The 20,391-nt window shown below is 43.3% G+C and overlaps 1 protein-coding gene across 14 annotated transcripts in view; it reads right to left on the bottom strand.

Moving 5' to 3' along the window:
- Nucleotides 1–20,391, bottom strand: part of srcin1a (SRC kinase signaling inhibitor 1a) — a 164,827-nt gene that overhangs the window by 56,381 nt on the left and 88,055 nt on the right. For 9 of the 14 annotated variants that reach the window (XM_054740184.2, XM_054740188.2, XM_054740187.2 and 6 more), the window contains exons 2-3: nt 8,371–8,400; nt 7,110–7,465 (exon numbers count right to left, since the gene is read on the bottom strand). In XM_054740184.2, coding sequence (XP_054596159.2) covers nt 7,110–7,465; nt 8,371–8,400 — 386 coding nt within the window. Of the gene's footprint in view, nt 1–5,127; nt 5,320–7,109; nt 7,466–8,370; nt 8,401–20,391 lie in introns of those variants that run through there. The other 5 variants (XM_054740186.2, XM_070551372.1, XM_054740185.2 and 2 more) reach the window with 2 other exon arrangements.

Below are 20,391 nucleotides of genomic sequence, written 5' to 3' on the forward strand. Positions count from 1 at the left end.
TGGTAAAGTTAAAAGAACTCTCTCTCTCTCTCTCTCTCTCTCTCTCTCTCTCTCTCTCTCTCTCTCTCTCTCCCTGTTTCTTCCATTCTGCATCCACCTGCTGCGCTCTTCTCATCTAAACCTCACCTTCTCATTTGCAGCGATACAGGTTCTGTCTGCCTCTCATCCCTTTGCCCTTTCCTTTGCTTTGACGTGTTAAAAAAGTGCTTACATGTTGGCAGACGCCCCAGGAAATGAGCTTTCAAATAGGCCGTAATTACCTCAGTTAAACCAGGCCGAGCCACTGATGGCCCCAGACATATCTCTAAATGGCACGCAGTATTAGCTTGAGTACATTTCATGAATTTGAACAGTTTGAATTGAATTGTAATCCTTCTTCCAGTTCTTACTCTTATCAGCAGGCAATTTTCACTCTATTCAGCCTCCCTTGTGCAGAGCCCAGATTACCCTGATTTAGGATTAATAAAAGTGCGACAGGCAAATTTTGATTTATGATGGTGTGGTGTTTTATTGTTCTTTTATAAAATCTCAACAAAACTTTAGACTGCCTTAAACACCAGCAGCAGCCTCCTGGTGATTATGAACTTGTAACGATCCAAGAACTGCCTTTATGATGAACTTTTATGTGTTGTTTTCACCTGATGTTCTTTATCTTTAAATACAGACATGTGAAGGCCATTTCTGCTCATGAACGAAGCAAAAAACATTCAACAAACAAAGAGAAAAGCTCCTGGAAATTTTAGTTCATGTGCTAAACAAAAATAAATAACTTATACTGTATGTTTTAATTAGAGAAGCCGTCATCTTGGATGTAAAACTGAATCTGTGTCACATTTCTTAAACTAAACAACAAAGGGTATTCTAGCTATTCTGAAGCATGTTTCTATGTTAGAGGTATAAATATTCACCATTAGTATCAGCTTACCATTACTCCTAACCAAGTTTAGCAGTAAAATGGAACTATCTGTACTGGTTTCTGCACTTTTAATCACACTTTTATTGCCAAGCACACATTTTCAAATTCTCCTCTCACTCAAAATGTCAAAACAACTCCAAAGTTAAGCTCATGAGATGTGTTTTTGTTTGGCACAGCTGGCACTGAAGTAGTTTGCATATTTTGAACAGATAATGTTTAATATTTGCGTATGTAGGGTAAGAGATAAGAGAAGTATTTATTTACGATGCTGGTAACCTCACATATATCAGAAATCAGAAATAATGAATTAGGCCATATCGGTATATCAGATATCAGTTTGAAAGGTTGATATAAAACATTCCTAATGTTTACAATATTACTCTTTATAAAAGGCTTAGGAGGACTGGTGTGAAAGTCCATCAGATGACCCAACAGGAGTTACCAAGGCCACAAGCTCTAAATGTCTGATCAGTGATTAATGGTAAACTAATTCTATGTAAACAACATGGTCATGCATGTGTTTACTAGAGCTTTCCTGCAGTGTAAAAGTTGCAGTTTTTTATGTTTTCTCTACAAAGAAAAACTGTAAACACCCTGGAGTGACACCTAAAGGTGCATTTTTAACATCATCGTGTTCTGTTCAGATTAAGAATGGAGGAAACGGCTCCCTAATTGTTGTAATGAAGGGTTTTCTTGTTTTATAGTAAACGACACATTTTCAGGCAAAGCCTTAAACTCGACAAACAAATGGAAACCAAATATAAATAAGAAAGAAAGAAAACAAAATGCGAAACGTATGAAATCTCTGGAGGAAATGTTATTGTCACAGAAGGTAAAAGTGTGCTTATAGCTCAGGAATTGAATAGAAAAACTACCAATAAGTCAGGATTGAATGTTATAAAAACAGGGGGCTTTTGGGTTATTGTAAGGAGCCCCTCTGAGACACGATCAGAATGTTTCATGGCTGCAGAGCAGTCATGAAAACACTAAAGTCATTGATTTTCTTTTCAGACTTGCTTATGCAACACATTCTCACACCCAACGCGTCAAATATTGACGTGTGTGACCAAGCGTCGAAATACGACAATTAGGGTGCCCCAGCGCATCGGGAGTGGACGCGCAGGGACACGCAAGGACACGTGCCACCGCGGGCATCAGCACCGACGCCCGCGGTGGCACGGACATTATTCCTCAAACCTCTAGCAATTTAACGTTCCCCTCACCGCCATCCTAACTTTAACTCAGTAATTTCCAATTAAGCTTTGCATGCGCAGCCTAGATAAGGTTACAATGGGGGTGAGAGGAAGGTTAAATAGTTCACAAGACGGTCAAATGTCCGTCTCACCACGAATGTCGGATACCGACGCTCTGGCACAGCGTGTCCCTGCGCGTCCTCTCCCGATGCACTGGAGCACCCTTTTGACTCTTGGTCACACGCGTCATCATTTGATGCTTTGGGTGTGAGAATGTGTTGCAAAAACGTAAACAATCATTTTCTTATGCTGCACGTGTGTGCGTGCGCGCGCGCAGTGGGACTCTTATCCAATATGGAGGATTTTGTTTTCTGTTTAACATTTTCACCAGAATGTTCAAATAAGAGTTAAAAACAATTATTCATGCTGCAACATAAACAGGATTCAGACAAACAAAGAGGCAAGAGTAACGTTTCTAGATAATTCTTTAGAGTGAATGTTATAAGACTGATCTGAAACATTATCACACCATAATCCGCAAACAGTTTGGATTTCTGGGCAGCAGCAGAGTTGGAACAACTCTGCAGATAAAACGTTCAACAGAAAGAAAAAAACCTGTTTATGCTGAGGGAGGTTTATCAATATCTGTTGTGCAATATGCTAATACCAGCAGCAAAGATCAAGGTTAAACGTACTGAGTTGGATGTTTGGTGTGCTTGTGCTCTGGGAACATGCTGCACTCACATGTTGGTCCACTAATAAAACGGGAACTGAGCACATGATGATGATGATGATGATGATGTATTGCTTTTGTAGTGAATTATGTTGGAGATGTTCCTTCTTTTTTCTGGTGAAAAACTGAGAGCACGTGTTCATGCTGAGTGGCACAGTGACAAAAGTACATATGTAATATGGAGCATCATCTCAGTCCACGCTTCCTCTCCCTTCAAAGCTTAGAAATGACTCCTGACATGCATTAAAGCAGTTGTTATCAAAGGCAACTCTTTGATGATAAGCTATTGAGAATTTCCATTCCCCCGCTAGCTATGAGTTCAGTTTTTAAATGACTTTTATTGTTGCTGAACATTCCTGTTGAAAGGAAAAGATTTTCAAACCTTTGGGGACCTCTTTTGGTTTTAACCAATGACCCTCTGCGCCATCACCTGTAGGTTTAAGAATTCTGAACTGATTTGAAGCACAGTGGGCGGTTCCCACCACCACCTGCTTGGCCTTGTCCTACGCCTCGTTACTCCCCAAAAATACAAAAGGTGGAGCTCAGAGTGAGGCTGTGTGGGAGGGGGCAGATGACTGACATTCATCCAACTCTGAGCAAATAAAGCCTCAAGCTAACTGAGCTAACTGAGCAAACCGAAGCTAACGGATGTTTGGCAGGCACTTTTAACCGCAGTTGGGCGACTCTGCTACTCTCTGCCTTCCAGGCACTGACCGTTTTAACGTGAAGCTGAGGCCTTCCCTGGAGCAAGCAGGGGGCAAGCTGCTAGCGCTGACGGCTCATCTGCCACCTGTCAATCAAAAGGACATGCCCCCAAGTTCTGATTATGTCAAGGTGTCCATACATCTAAAGGATGAGTTACAAAAATCACCCCCTCAGAGTTGTCATGATGGTAAATGCTGTGAATTTGGCATTTTTAACACGGGAATCAATGTGAACTTGTTCCTGTGGGGATTTGTCTGGGGTTTCTCCTTTGGATTTAACACAGCAGAGCGAGGTCTGAATCTGTTAATCATCTGTGAACTGTGGCGGTAAGAGGTGATCTATGAAGTGGCTCACTTTCAGGGACGACCTAATCTCAGGTCAGGTCATGGAGGTGGGCTGGCCTTGACTGTCGGATCATTTACTCAGTTTCATCACCTTAAGTCCGTCGGACTCAGGGAAACAACTGTTGCACTGCAAATAACTGCTGCTCACTTGTTCAGAAAATGTTAAAGATTTATTTTTTTCTCAAGGCCAAATAGCTCTGAGAAGTGTCTTGTGGGTGTTTGTTGCATTAATTAGCCTCCCTCTCTAAGGCTGACAGTGGCAGATAAACTGAGCTTGGACTTTGAGTTGCAAATACTGCACTCTGCGTGTGTGTGTTAACTGGTGGGGCTTCTTTGAATGTAAGTCACTACTAACTGCTCTTTCCCTTTTGGCAATAATTAGTAGAATTACAACCCATTTTCTGCCCTTATAGTAATTTCCACACCTTGTTCTACACTTCCAGTCCTTATCCAACAGACTTACTCAGGCATTTTGCCAGAAAACTGATGTAAATCTGCTATTTTGCATCTCCTCAATCGTAAAAGCTTTCAAATTAAAGACGGAGAGCTCCAGACAGTTAATTTCTCAGACTTGCTGCAGGTGTTAAATTAAACTTTTACATGAAGGGTTGAATTTATTTGTCACACTTTGAGATTTTATATGCACGTTTGTGAACTGTCACGGCCACGTGCACGTGCAGAGAGTTAGGAGGCTCAGTGCTCTAACAGAGGGACTCAAAGATTGGAGCACTGCATTACCTGACCTGCATGTAAAGCAGGCCAATCACTCCTCCCCTCCACCACCCCTCTTTCTCATGTCGTCATCCTCTCTGCAGGCCCCTCCCCTCCCTCTTACTCATTCTTACTCGTTCCAGCCTAAATCCTCCTGTAGTACGGTTTGATGACAACAAAACAGCAGCATCTCTGTGTTTTAGGAGCAGACATGTGCATGGAATGTAACAGCAAAGCTGTGTGCACAGCTCTCTACTCTGGTGTGGGTCTCCCGCCTGCAGAGCATATGCACTCTGTCACTACAGCAACCACAACAAACGTAACAGGTGTGGAATCTAATTCCAGCCGGCACATCCTTATCACACACACACACACACACACACACACACACACACACACACACACACACACACACACACACACACACACACACACGCACGCACGCACTCACGCATGCATGCACACACACACACACACACACACGCACTTGTCTACAGCATCCTCCAGCTCCCAGCCCCATCTCACCTGCAGTGCACCAATGTCTGTCCACCAGTCCAGGCGTCCCAGACTCTCCGTCATGTGCAGAAAGTCCTCAGCGCATTTTTAGCCCATCTGTCCCTCCCTCTGCTTCTCTCACCCGCCTCCCTCTTACTCACTCAATCGCTCTCTTCCTCTGTCTCGCTCTACAGTTGCACATGCGGCAGGAACTCTTTATTTAATTCATTACAACACCAGCCGATTAACTCCTTCACAGATGGGTGGCTGAGTCCTGCTGGTGCCGGTTAATTGATCAGTGGACTGCTTGATGAGCCGCGGCAAAATGACAAGAAATCCTGGGCTGTGCTTCTTCCTCCCCACCAGTGCAGCAAAAATGCCCCGTCACGTCTGGATCCGTCCACCCTCTGTGCCTGTTGTCTTCATCTTTAACCGCCCGCCTTCCACTCATCAGTCCTATTTTCCTTCTGTCTTCACTCAGTTCAGTTCTTCCTCTTCACAACCTGACCTTTGCAATGCGATACCCCTCCTTGCCATATATGGGAGAGGTTCCCATAGCAACCAGGACTCCACCTGTCTATCACCCACCCTCTTTTACTTGATCCCCTTCCTTCCCTCACCTCAGCTCTCGTGTGCTTTCCTGTCACGTCGTTGGGAAAAAGAGCAGCACATAGAATAATCTCCGAACGTGTGTTTGAGAAGCAAAACGTGCCAACAGGTGTTGGTGAGGTTGTGGGAATCATTAAAGTGTGTTCTCTCACTCCGACTGCTTTCATCTCTCTAAAACACAATCCTGCAGGATGTGCTGCAGGAAAACAAAAAAGCTGCTTTAAGTGTGCTGCGAGAGCAGAGCCTGGCTCAGTCCAAACCTCTGTTTGGGCACCGTACAGCTGCGTGTTAGCCTTGTGGCTGCTCCATGGCAGCCACCAGCTAAAGGAATCCAAACCTGAAAACAACTTGTTGAATGAACATAACAAACATGGGGGGGGGGGGGGGGCAATCTTTCAAAGAGCATTTATGCTGTGATTTAATAAACCTGGGATTGACTGATGGAATACAGCATCTCTCTGGGCTGTGGTGATAAATTACATAATCAAAAGAGTTAAAACCTCTTGCTGTCAATGTTATTCTGGTGAGTTGCAGAGCCTCAGAAGTTATCATGTTGTTAGAGGTTTGAAACATTTGCTGTTTTCCTCTCAGGTTATTCACAGAGTAGCTACCATCTACGTGCAACAGAAGAAAACAACACAGAAGCCAATGTGGCAGTTTGAGCGTCCGGTCACAATGTCCCGATTGATCATGCGCCCTGGCTACTTGGCTAAGGGGATGTCCCTTTGGCTGACTGGTTAGTGCGTATGACTCACCCGGGAGTCTGGGGATCGAATCCCGCCCGGGCCCTCGTTTCTCCACCTTGCCACACCAAGAAGAACCAAAACGCCTTTTTGCACATTTTAAATTCTAATTTAAATGCTGCACTTCAAACCGATTTTTAAATATTCAGCAACCATTTGTTTGGATTCACTTCCTTTCAGTAAAATAAAAGTGAAATTCCTGTTTTATGAGCAAAACCTTTGCATTAATTTAGTCTTTGAATGAAAACACACCAGAGACATTAAAGCTATCAGACTGTTAACTGGGTGAGAGATATAAATGAGTATAACCAATCTAGTAAAAGTACAAAATATGATGTTAAACATTCAAATATGTTAAAAACCAAGTGTTAAATGTCTTAAGATTGTCTGGAAAACTCTTAAACGTATTTTTCATTTTCTTGCAACACGTTTATCCTCAGGAATAGTATATCCATATTTTTATCAAGCAACACATTTCCATTTATTGAAAAAATAATTATGTAGGGTGCCAGGGGATAAAAAAGAAGTAGCCATTTCTCCACACATGATGTCATCTTTACAAGACATGAAAATGATGATTATATCTTAAAAGGGTGAAAAGTGATGGATGACTCTGACTGGCCTGATGAAAAACATTCATCAGTCAGGAACATTAATTACCTGTTCTCGGGCAGAGCGTTCTGAAGTGCCCCTCATGCTGGCGTGGGAGGGAGAGGGTGATGGTGGGTTGTGGTGGGGGCTGTGGTGCGGATGCTGCAGCTGCTGCTGCTGCTGCTGCTGTTGGTACTTGCTCTTCAGGTGATCCATGAAGGCGTCTCTTTTACGTTCCATGTCGGCCTTGTGCAAGTTGGTCAGGGCCTCCAGGCTCTGGGCGGCGGTGACAGTGTGCCGGTGCTCAGACGTGTGCACCAGGCCAACATTGGAGAACCGCCGAGCGCTGTTCCCCAGCGTCCGGTACTCTCGCGGATACTCCAAGTCATCTGTCGAGATCATGTGACTGCCACCGCGCTCGGGATCTGAAGTGAAAGGACAGGAGGGTGGAAGGAGGAGGATAAGGAAAGTGCAGAAAAGGGGAGGAAGAAGGGTGGAGAGTGCAGGAGAAGAGGTGAATCTCCATCCACATCAGCGTTCAGAGATTTTCAGGGTGGAGACAAACGTAGACACAGCAGGCACACATAGGTGGAAACAAATGAAGCAGAGAGAAGCAGAGCGGGAAATTCAGCAGGACAGGGGTGGACAGGAGAAAGAGAGGGAGGGAGGAGAGAGAGAGAGAGAGAGAGAGAGAGAGAGAGAGAGAGAGAGAGAGAGAGAGAGAGAGAGAGAGGAATGGGATGGGGTGTTAGACTATTTGCCACCAGGACAGAGCAGTTCCTTGCAGAATTATTGATTTCAAGTTCTGAGGGGAAGAAAAATGAGGAAAGTAAAGGGCTTCTGCAATAGATCAAAGGAAATGACTCAAACAGAATTTGTTTAGCAGGAAATGCCTTTGTGATACACCTGCTTCATTAAGTGGCTTTCATCTTAGAAACAAGGAAAACAAAATGTTTCATATCAAAAGCAAACGCACGGCCAAGACACTTTTATTCTCATCATTTGTGTCATTACCCTGTTTTGCTATTTCTACCAACTCGTGCCCATCATTCCCTTCATCTCTCGACGCCCTTTCCTCACATGTTCCCACCGTCTCTCATTGTTCCCTCTGTTCATTTAAAGGACTCTCATCACTCTGACAGCACTTGGCCTTTTATCTCTCCTCTCTCTGACAGACAGCCCAGCCCAAGGTGGAAGACACACAGGAAGGGAACAAAGACAGCCGGAAGGAGACGATACGGTTACACATGAAACACATGACTGGATTAACAATGAGCTGAAGATGGGATTAAAAAAAAAAGACAGGGAGCCATCCGCTTTGGTGAGTTACCTTGCTTAGGGAAACAGGCCCCGGCGTTGGCTAAAAGAGAAACATGCGGAGGGTTAATGTGTGTGTTTGTGCACAGACGTGCAAGCAAACACAACAGATCTGTCACATGACCATCTGGAAAGAGCTATCGTGTCCCGATAGCTCTTTCCATGGATCACCAGAAGTTAATGCATCACATATGCATTATAATGGACTAATAGGAGTTAACATGTGGGAAATGGTTTGCTGGGAATGCTGTTTGTGTCTTACAATAACAACACAAAGAGTCAGAGAATAAAACACTAGCAAACTTCAGACAAACAACTCAGGAGTTGGTGGGAGACCCTTTTTAGAACGAAGTGGACCCCAAGTCCATCAAATTCTCATCAGCAGCATTAAGATGAGGAGGGCGCGAGAAGCGCTGAGGGTGGACTCTCGCAGCAGAAGCAACAACCAGACTGTTAATGAACACAGCAGTGAAGAGGAAGTTTGGCTCAGAGAGGACAAAACTCGACACCCAGGAATCACGTTAAGGGCAGAAGATCAGCCATCATTCTAACATGGCTACAAACCGTGAGCTCACTTTGGACTCACTTTAAATCCACCCTCAGAGAGAGATAGCACTCTGAAGGGCGATGTGCTGTTTTACCGTCCTGCCCTTACATCCTTCACTTTATGAAGCGCTGATAAACTCAGCCAGGGTGAGACCTCCTGTCTAATAACATTAGCACTGGATCCTCCACTGCAGCACAGACGCTGCTGGTCGTGTTCATCTCAGCCTCCCTCCTATCTGTTTTACACTTCATTAGACTGGAGCTTATTGTGCATCAACTAACAAGGACCCGACTCAAGGGTCTGATTGCTGCAGTGAGAGATGTTGGGCCTGTGTGTTATAGCTGCTTAATGTGACTGAGCAAAGGAGGAAAACGCTGAGGAAGCTTCTTTTCTATGTGGACCATGGACGTAATTCTGGGGGGGGGGGGACACATAGCCCCCCCCCCCCCCCCACACACACACACTTTTTCCAAAGTCAAGTTTTGATCCCTGCACTTTTTACCATCCAAAAACAATATTACGCTATATTAAATTGACACTGGTTGAGCGCTAGGACCAAGCGGAAAACAACCGTTTGTGTTGAAACCTGTTTCCCATTAGAGCATACTGTAAAGATACCCCCCCCCCCCCACTTCCAAAGTAAAAATTACGTCCATGATGTGGACAAACATCATACTGAGCTACTCCCTAAAAGAGCAGAGTGGGTGACGTGGAGTAAGAACTAAACGTTGTGTTAATAAAGGATTTTGTTAGCTTATACATTCAAAAGGGTTTATTTAAGCATCACATTGGCTTAAATAAATAATAAATATTTCATTACATTTAAGATACGCCTCCCCAACACACACACACACACATACACACACACACACACACACACACACACACACACACACACACACACACACACACACACACACACACACACACACACACACACACACACACCTTCAATCTCCAAACCAAGAACATAAGCTAGAACATTTAAATTTTCACTCATGATTTTTTGCTGCAGCACGATCCAGGGGCTGGCCCCGGGGTGTGTTCCACCAACTGGCTGCTGGTTAAAGTTAAAAGCGGTTCTGGTGAAGGAGAAACGCGTCAAATTAAAACTGCAGCAGACATCAGGTGTGTGTGTCTTCACCATGGTCCACTACTATCACTGATATGTCAACTGAGTGTCTGAAAACAAGCTTTCAATCACTGACTTGTTCTTCTATTCTTTGCCATTAGGAGAGCTCTGTAACGCCCACGTTCTTTTTCAGGGCTAATAAATGTTGAATGTTGGTAAGAAAATTAGAAAATCATGACAAAGTTAATTTATTTCAGTAATTACATTCAAAAAGTGAAACGTGTATATTAGATTCATTCATTACACACAGACTGATATATTTCAAATGTTTATTTATTTAATTTGATTATTATAACCTACAAATAATGAAAATCCCACATTCAGTATCCCAGAATATTAGAATAGTGTGAAAAAGTTCAGTATTGAAGACCACTGGTGCCACACTCCAATCAGCTAATTAACTCAAAAGACTGTGTGTTATAGCTGCTTAATGTGTATGAGCAAAGGAGGAAAACGCTGAGGACGCTTCTTGTCCTGTGGACAAACATTATACTGAGCTACTCCCTAAAAGAGCACAGCGGGTGACGTGACCTGTGAAAGCCTTTAAATGGTCTCTCAGTCTAGTTCTGTAGGCTACACAACCATGGGGAGGACTGCTGACTTGACAGTTGCCTAAAAGACGACCGTTGACATCTTACACAAGGAGGGCAACACCCAAAAGGTCATAGCTAAAGAGGCTGGCCGAGAAAGAGACTGGGCAAAAATGGCCTGCATGGCAGATTTCCAAGACGCAAACCACTGTTAAGCAAAAAGAACATTAGGGCTCGTCTCAGTTTTGCTAAGAAACATCTCAATGATTGCCAAGACTTTTGGGAAAATACCTTGTGGACTGATGAGACAAAAGATGACCTTTTTGGAAGGCAAATGTCTCGTTACATCTGGCGTAGAAGTAACACAGCATTCAGACAAAGAACATCACACCAACAGTAAAATATGGTGGTGGTAGTGTGATGGTCTGGAGTTGTTTTGCTGCTTCAGGAACTGGAAGGCTTGCTGTGATAAATGGAACCATGAATTCTACTGTCTACCAAAACATCCTGAAGGAGAATGTCCGGCTATCTGTTCGTCAACTAAAGCTGAAGCCATCTTGGCTGCTGCAGCAGGACAATGACCCAAAACACACCAGCAAATCCACCTCTGAATGGCTGAAGAACAACAAAATGAAGACTTTGGAGTGGCCTAGTCAAAGTCCTGACCTGAATCCTACTGAGATGCTATGGCATGACCTTTAAAAAGGCGGTTCATGCTAGAAAACCCTCAAATAAAGCTGAATTACAACAATTCTGCAAAGATGAGTGGGCCAAAATCCCTCCAGAGCGCTGTAAAAGACTTGCAGCAAGTTATCGCAACCGCTTGATTGCAGTTATTGCTGCTAAGGGAGGTCCAACCAGTTATTAGGTTCCAGGGGCAATTACTTTTTCTTTTTTTTTTCTTTTTTTTTTTTTACCGTGTCCTGTCTGGCTGTGAAGCAAGCAGAATTGATGTCTGAATGCTGGTGACAAGCCTTACAGATTTATTCTCAGGTGGAGCATCAAAGCGTTTGCTTTTAATGTCACGCCTGATACTTAAAACTTTATTGTTGTTGTTGTTGAATGCTTTGTAATTCCGACCAGACACGGAGACAGAGGTGAAAGAGAAAGGAAGAGAAAAGGTGGAGAGAGAGGAGGGGGGGGGGGGGGGTTCCACAAAAATAAACAATGAACAAGAGTCTGCTTCTAAACCTGCAGAAAAAGACAAAAAAAACAAAAGGACACAAAAAAGGGACACAACAACAATACAACAAGATCTACCTATCACTGCGTCAACTTGATGAAAAAAAAACAAAAAAAACAATATATATATATATATATATATAATCAACATTGCTTAACTGAAGAATCACGATAATAAATCACAATGCATTAAGTGCCCCCCATAGTCTTAAGACATGTGTTGAACGTGCCCAAGCCCATACTTTTGAGAGCACCATGTGAGCACCTGTGTGTGTACACGCGCTTGTTTATTTAAGGTTTCTCTATAGGAGCGTCCAACAGAGAGTGTGAGGGACCACAGATCCGCCCCCCAAAGATTCGCAGGAGACGGGGGGAGCTCCAAGTCCCAGAGATCCAGGCGTTGCCCCAGAATGCAGGAACCCCAAGGAGACTGCAACCAGAAAGGCCCCCGCCCCCCCTCGAGAGGCACAGAGGATCGCCCCGGGGGGCCACAACCAGCAGCCGGCAGAGTCCCTGGAGATATCAGCGGCAAGCCCACAGGCCCGCCCGCAGCCTCCCACCCCCTAGCCGGCCGAGCCCGGGACCCAGCGACCCGGGACCCAGGGGTGACCACCCCCGCCGGGGACCCAGCAGAGCCCAGGGACCCAGATCCCACCAGGCAGTCACCGGGATCTATCAGGCAGATGCCAAAATCTTAAACCCCCAGACCCGGTTGCCACGAACACTCAGGCAGACTAGGGGTCTTAGCCACCTCTGTTGTCACTTGGCTTCCTGGGGCTGGAGGCTAGGAGGGAGATCTGGCCGTCTGGTTGGGGTCTGGGGTGGTGGGTTGCTGTGCTCAGCGTTGGGCGGGGGAGCCTGCTCATCAGCACCCCAGCAGAAAGGGTCAAACTCTGGTTACCGGTGATGGTTGTACCCCATGTGCAGCAGTACCGGGACCAGAGTGAATAGGGTGTGTATGGGGAGCATGAGTGAGTGTCCGGCGTGCATTTTTGTAAGTCTTGGGTTGTATGTGCATGTGTGAGCATGAGGGAGGGAGTGTGTGACTGTGTTTGTGTATGACTGTATATGTCAGGTGGGGCCTTTGGGTCCTCCCCTCTCCTGGGCAATTACTTTTTCACACAGGGTAATGTAGGTTTGGATTTTGTTCTCTCCCTAAATAACAAAAACCATCATTTCAACACTGCATTTTGTGTTTACTTGTGTTATCTTTGACTAATGGTTAAATGTGTTTGATGATCAGAAACATTTTGTGTGACAAACATGCAAAAGAATAAGAAATCAGAAAGAGGGCAAATAGTTTTTCACACCACTGTATCAGTCTGCATGGAGTGAATTAATCTAATATACAAGTTTCACTTTTTTGAATGGAAGAAATAAATTTACTTGGCCATGATACTCAAATTTTATGACCAGCACCTGTATATACAGGTGCTGGTCATAAAATAAAACAATATTTTGCACCATTTTTATTACTTAAAGAAAATGTCAAAGGCATACACATCCAGATAAACTTGATGTTTTTAGGCCAGGTGATTATGATTGTTTTATTTTTATTTTTATTTGACCCTGCAGGAGACCTGCAAGCCTGATGTACACACCTACTGTAGACGTGTTTACGTGTTTCTATCCCTTAACGTTTGTTTTCTTCAAAGCAAAAGCAAGAAAAAGAAATAAATATAGGTGCTCAGGTTCAGATTTGTTATGTCTGTGCAGAAAATAAATGCTGCAGTGACAAACGGGCAGATATTTGTGAAAGAGAGAGAAAGAAACATTACTTCTTTGCAACACTTGTTTGGAATTCAACTCCAAAACTTTCCAAACTTGACTTTTCTGGGGGAAACTCTGCAGAAGCTGTGCAGCTCGTCTGAAAAGCAGCAGCAGCAGCATCAGTTGTGTGGGCAGAAATGTAAGAATAGAAAGTGGAAAGCGTTGTTTTTTATTCCTTCTTTCGTCATTCACAGTGAATATATTTTTACATAAGCTGGCAGACAAAAGCCCTGAAAGCCAAAACAATCTGTGTGAGCCCACGCGACGGCAGTGTCATTTAAATTATAAATACAACACGCTTGATGAGGCGGATTTCTGGAAAAAACCTCGCCACCATTCTGGGTTTGCAACCAAACAAACACAAACTAAGAGTCAGAGCCACCCAAAGAAGCTGCAGCACACTAGTCCACTTAGTGATATAATAAAACCTGGAGCCTGCAAATTAATCTTATAAGACCTATGAGTCCAGCAAATGAGTCCTGGGCTTCAACGAAACATCAAGGAATGATCATTTAAACACCTGCTGCAGTCAACAATGAAAGATCAGAGACGACAAATGGGCCAGAAACATTACCCTCCTAAGGAAAAAGGAGAGCACAAGATTAAAAAAGAGAAGCTAAACTTAATAAGCAGCTGATTTAACTGCTTCAAACTCTTGATCTTTCTCCTGGTTTATGAAAAACCCCACCTGAAACTTTCTTTCAGCAGTGAAATTGTTTTATGGATTGTAGATATTTTTTTTTCTGTCTCGTGTAATTATTCCGCGACACTTTTCTTCACTGAGCTGCATTCTCTGTAACTTTGCACTGTTTGGATAGCTAGTTTGCACCGCCTTCCCTGGGTTATTTATGCATTGGAGGGTTTCAGCTTGTGACACGAGTTGTTTGCCAACCCACCCACTACTAAAACACGCATAATCTCCATGTTTATGCAACCGAATTCTGCACCACATACTTCAGAATAAAATAATGTTAATAAAAAAATCTTTTTTTTTTCTTTAAGCTACCCAATAAACTGGACTTTCAAGTCAGGAATGGAGGATAGTCCTCATTATATGCATGGGGTACGGAGAACCAGGAAGAGCGGTTCAGCTGCTTTGATGGATTTAGAAGGAGCAGTTACTGCAGCTTCATAATTTAGAGATGTAAAACGAGTGGGTCAGCGCGAGTGTAGGATTTACAAGGAACCTCGCATCTGAGAATATGATAATAAAACCGCCGACTGCAGCTCTGGCTACACAAACTCACAGCTAGAGCTAATGTCACACACTTCAAATATTCAAATCCATCATTTTGTCACATCTCACTAAATCTGGAACTGAAAACTAAACATAGTTAAGGAAAAGATAATTTAATTGTATATATTTTCTAATTAAGAGTTATAAAAACTGCACAGCAGCCCGAAAATGCCATGGTAACAACGGTTTTCTATAAATAAAATAAATCACGAGGCGAGGTCTGCAGAAGAGTTCAGTGAATAATGAGTTTGCCTCTTGTTTTCTCCATGGCTCTGTCATCATTTAGTCTGAAAAAGGTTTAATAAACACAATAAAACAAGTATTACTTTGTATAGAGCTCCGGACCCCACGTGACTCTCAGTTAGTAGACGCCATATTGGCAGGTAAAAGAAGCTAAACAAACACGGATCTTAACCATGAACGTGAACGGGATCGGCTTGGATTTTACTTCGTCGGAGTTTACTTCACACTTTAAAACCGAAGAAATCGTTTTATATAGTCAGAAATTAAATAGACTAAACATCTCCAACCCTTACCGTGCCCCTGGGATACTTTTTAAAAATGCCAGAAGCTGTCGGAGCGGACTTCTTACTGGACCTGGCCGGGGAACCCCTTGGGATTTACCCGGAGGAGCTGGCTCAGGCGGCTGGGGAGAGGGAAGTCTGGGCCTCTCAACGCTACTGCCCCCGCAACCCGACTCCGGATAAGCGGATGAAAATGGATGGATGGATGGACAAATAACAGATTTACATGTACGAAGTTTAAATAGAGTGCTGTACTGTTTGAATGTATAAACTGAACGCCAAGAGAAATCACTAGTTTGATTGTTTTCCATGAATAAAATAAATATGTCAGGCAGGAGCGTCTCAGGATCTGTCTGAGATCTGTCCCGGTGAGACAGATAATAGCAATCCAAAGTGCGTTTCATGTGTGATCTGACAACTGATCAACCATTGCTTAAAAATTAAATACAGCTTAGCCGGTTAATTGCTGTGATCATAAAACACGTAAACAGCAGCACGCAGGACTCATGAGGCAACGTTTTACGTGATGTTTACTTGTTGGTGTGAGTAATAAGACAGAAAAAGCCACGCCAAAATAAGTTTAGGAAGTCCACTAAGAATCGTAATAAAAGCATTTAAAATAAACACCATACACAGTTGAGGAAACGTTGGTTAAAGTACCTGATATGAAGCGGTCGCTGCATAAGTGAAAACCTTTACTCTCGGGATCCCACAGCTTCATTTCAGCCCGGTCACTAGCGTGTTTTATTACAATGATCCAACGTTTGCGGCGCTCCGGATCTTGGGGAATCCTGTAGATGGCTCCTTCCTTATGTCGTCCGCGTCTGTTCTGCATCCTGGGGCACAACAGGAATCTACCATATTTCCCGTTTGATTGAGTTTTCTGACAATAACAAATAGTCCAGCTGCTGGCTTCTGCATGCCAATATGGCGCCGTTTCGATTTGCACTGTTGCATGATGGGAGAAGTGAAGTCTACTCCCAGAGCTCTATTAAGTAGCTGAAATGTAGCTTTTGCTAAAGCAAGTATCCATTGACAAATGTTGTTTTTAATACAATACAAATATGCTGGTAACTTGTTCCCTATGCTGCCATACGATTTGTTTTAGAGTGCTTTGTGTCTACACGATGACTTCTGTCTCACAACTCTCAAATTACACTTATATGATTTGTGTTGAGCCAGTTGAGGTGGATCGGATATCTTGTTAGGATGCCTCCTGGACACTTCCCTGGCGAGGCTTTCTGGGCACGTTCATCCAGGAGGAGACCTAAGGGAAGACCTCGGACACGCTGGAGGGACTATGTCTCACAGCTGGCCAAAGAACGCCTTTGGACTCCTCTGGAGGAGCCGACCTAAGAAGATGGGGAGAGGGAAATCTGGGCCTCTCAGCTTAGGCTGCTGCCCCCGCGACCTGACCCCGGATAAGTGGTTATAATTGGATGAATGGATGTGTGTGCTTTTTTTTTTATTAATGCATCTACCCAGATGTGGTCTGTAGCATCTAAAAAAGTGTTCAGCCAAAAAGAAAAGCCTTGAGCTTAATGCTGATAAAAAAACAGCTTGAAAATATTTTTGAAGCTCTTTAATCATTTGCACTTTTTGGTGCAAAAGCCTTCAAAAGGCTTAAAGATGAAATGAGCAACTGAATCTGTGAGAAGCTGTTGCTGGAGCTGAAGGAAAAAGGGATAGATGAAAAATACTAAATTCATATGATTGGAGTTTTAATTCATGCTGACAAAAGCATTTTTGACACAATAACATAAAAAGCATTCCCTCGGGGTAGACCTTACCAAGGTTTTCAAATCAAAGATGTTTTCCACGTTTGAGCAGGGCGAGCATCATCAGACAGCAGGAAACAGAGGTGGTAACGATCAATAAATAAACACGAGGGTGGTAAATGAATACTGCAGCAGTGAAGAACGAAGATGAAGAGGAGAGACGAAGCAAAACAAGCAAAAAGTGCTAATCAGACTATGCTATTAAGGCTAGAGGAAATTAGCCGAGTCAGAAGCTGTTGGAGTTGTGACTCACCTGCTCCAGGGGGAGCCGTTAAAACTAATACATCAGTCTGTGATGCAGCTTTCCTGCAAACTAACACCACTCGCGATTGGCTAGCGTAAACTCCCACAGACCTTTAATAATTATTTAAGTTTGAACTGATGCAGGAAAACTCGAAACACATCTCTGAAGGCTCTGGGGTGCTGCTACTCCAGGAGAGGCTAAAGGGAGAGAGAGCCATCAAGAAAAGGTCACCATGCTGCTGGACGTTATTACAAACCAAGAAAATCAAAAGCCTTCGGGCAGCCCAACGCCGACACAGACTAAAGCAATCTGTTGCTGTGAAACGAGGTGGCAGCAAAGCTCGCTTGATCAGCTTTTATTTATTGCTCGCCTTTGTTTATCATCACCCACCGCCAGAAGCAGAAGATCGTGTTTTTGACTGTTTCTGTAGTAAGAACTCAGACCACTTTAGAGCGTTAGTGCTATGCAGTCCCACAAGGCACTGCATGCTATTTTTTAGATTTGACCCCCGTTATAAGAACACCAATAGCGTCCTTCCTCGAGCGCTGTGGAGGCAGCCAGCGGCAACGTGGATCCATAAAAGCACCTGTTAATGCGTGAAAGCCCACGCCCAGACAATTACAGCTCCCGTAAAAACCTCCGGGGCCCTGTCTGTGACGGAAACCTGTAAACGTGTGTGTGTACCCAACTGGAGGATGACGTGTAAGTCAGACACAGACAGGGAGAGGGGAGGTGTGAGACAGGTGGAGGTAGCCAGATAATACACTTTGTTTCACCTGTCACCATAATAACAGCTGGTTGTGTTTTTTTTTTCTTCAGCAGTCCAGCAGCAGGTGAGAAACCCTCTTAATTAGGGCCTGTTGTTGAATGAGGGCAGAAAGCACATGGGAGCCTCTGGGTGTGAGGAAGACACTCCAGCTACATCTCATTATGAGAGCGCTGCTACGCTCACACACAGGGGAACCCCCATCTACCTTCACCAGCACGCCAGATGGAGACAAGCAGACATAATGGAGTCTAGAAAAGGTGGATCGAAAAATAGGATGTTTGCAGAGAACGTGGCCTCCGTGCCCTCCTAAACACAGAAGTACTTCAAAGGTTTCTCCACAGGGCACACCATAGGCATCACACTGACTGGTAGTGAGAGCTGCATCACCTCAGCACATACACACCTCTGCTTCATTTGACTTTGACTATTTTAACCACCGGGAGACAGAACATACCAAATGCTTCAATTAGAAAACATGAACCTTTGTAAGAGACTAAAGAGTTATTGGTCATTCAGCCCATATGTGTGGTCTATGATCCCTCAAAGGGACACACTTTTATCCCTTAAAGCAAAAACCTACAAAGAGTTTACTGAAAACTATATAAAAAAGAAGCTAAAGCTGAAAAAAGAAGGAGTTATCACAACCTGACTGCAGGGGGGACTATCGATGTGAAGCTGGAAGCTTTTGACCCTTATTGGCCAAGATTTAAAACATCTCCACCTTTAAAAAAAATCTTTGTTTTATTTATTAAGAGAAGCTAAACTTTAAAATCAGAATAACAAAACAACAAATGTAATCATTTTGATTATCAATTGTTATTAAAAACAAAAATAACTGATTTTGCCTAATCAACTACAGAGCATCAGACAACGAAATACAGATATTTCTAATGAGAAAACGTATAAAAAAGTTTCTTCTCAATCATTGTTAATGTAAAGTCATCATGTATATAAATGAACTATGTCAAAATGCATCTAACGCAAATATGCATTTTTATGCCGATGACACAATCATTTATCTTGAATCCTTCTAGAGCTGTTGAGTCACTGCAGAAAGCTTTTGCCGTGGTCCAGCATTCACTTGTGCAGCTAAAACTGGTTCTAAACGCTGAAAAAACCAAACTAATGTTGTTTTCAAACGCTAAGAAGGCCTCTCAAACTGTTCCCTTACATCTACTCTTGAGGGTAACATCATAGAGATGGTTCACGCTTACAAGTACCTTGGTATTTTACTTGATGATTCCTTGACCTTTAAGTCCCACATAGATAATCTTGTGAACCAACTTCAACTCAAATTGGGCTTTTTCTTTAGAAATAGATTTTGTTTCTTATTTGAAGTATAAAAAAAGCAGCTTGTAAATGTATTGTTTTTATCTATTTTGGACTACGGAGACCCGTTGTACACGAATGCCTCTGCCCAATGTCTTCACAAGACTGGTTCTGTAATTCATGCTGCCCTGAGGTTTATTACAAACAGCAGGGCTTTGACCCATCACTGTGAACTGTACAGGGGGGCACTCCTTACCCTCCAGGAGGCTAAGTCACATGGTATATTTTTTATTTACAAGGCTATGCTTTGTCTACTGCCCCCCTATATCTGCAATTTAATCACATGGAGGAGTTCTGGATCCTACGTTCTGCGCTCAAATGATCAGTTAATGCTGGAGGTCCCGTTTGTGCGTACAAATCTGGGGAAAAGAGCTTTTGTTTACTCAGCTCCTTCTACATGGAACAAGCTTCAGAAACAACTTAAATGAATTTATTTCACTAATCTAGACTAAAATGTCACTGTGTGATATTCAACAAGACTCCAATCAGCTAAAATTTAAAATTGCAAATAGAAACACCTGTAAAGGTTCCCGAGCCTTTAAATGGTCTCTCAGTCTAGTTAAATTACTGAAATAAATGTCATTTTGCACAGTATTCTAATTTTTCCAGCTTCACATAATTGTGTGTTTTAGTAACATTTCTGTTGCTGCTGATCTAGTAATGGTTAAATAAATAAATAAGTATCCTTTAAACTTACACTAGAAGAGGCACACATTTGATGGAGGACTTACATTTACTAACTTGGGTCAGACCCAACCACAGAAGAGCTGAAGCTGGCTGGTAAACACACACAGGTAGTTCTAATAACAGCTGAGCTCCATGACTTCTGAGACTGATGCATCGGTGTTACAGCGGGACTAAAGACATGATCAGAAACAGGTTACAGCTGGATGATCTAGGAAGGTAGAAGATCAGCACGTCTGAGCGGTGAACAGGTTAGCGGACCTTCGGGACGTCCCGCTGTCACGCCAAGAATGGCCTGTATTTCATAT

Source organism: Nothobranchius furzeri, chromosome 5, assembly GCF_043380555.1.
Source record: "Nothobranchius furzeri strain GRZ-AD chromosome 5, NfurGRZ-RIMD1, whole genome shotgun sequence".
In the NCBI taxonomy this organism is placed as follows: Eukaryota; Metazoa; Chordata; class Actinopteri; order Cyprinodontiformes; family Nothobranchiidae; genus Nothobranchius; species Nothobranchius furzeri.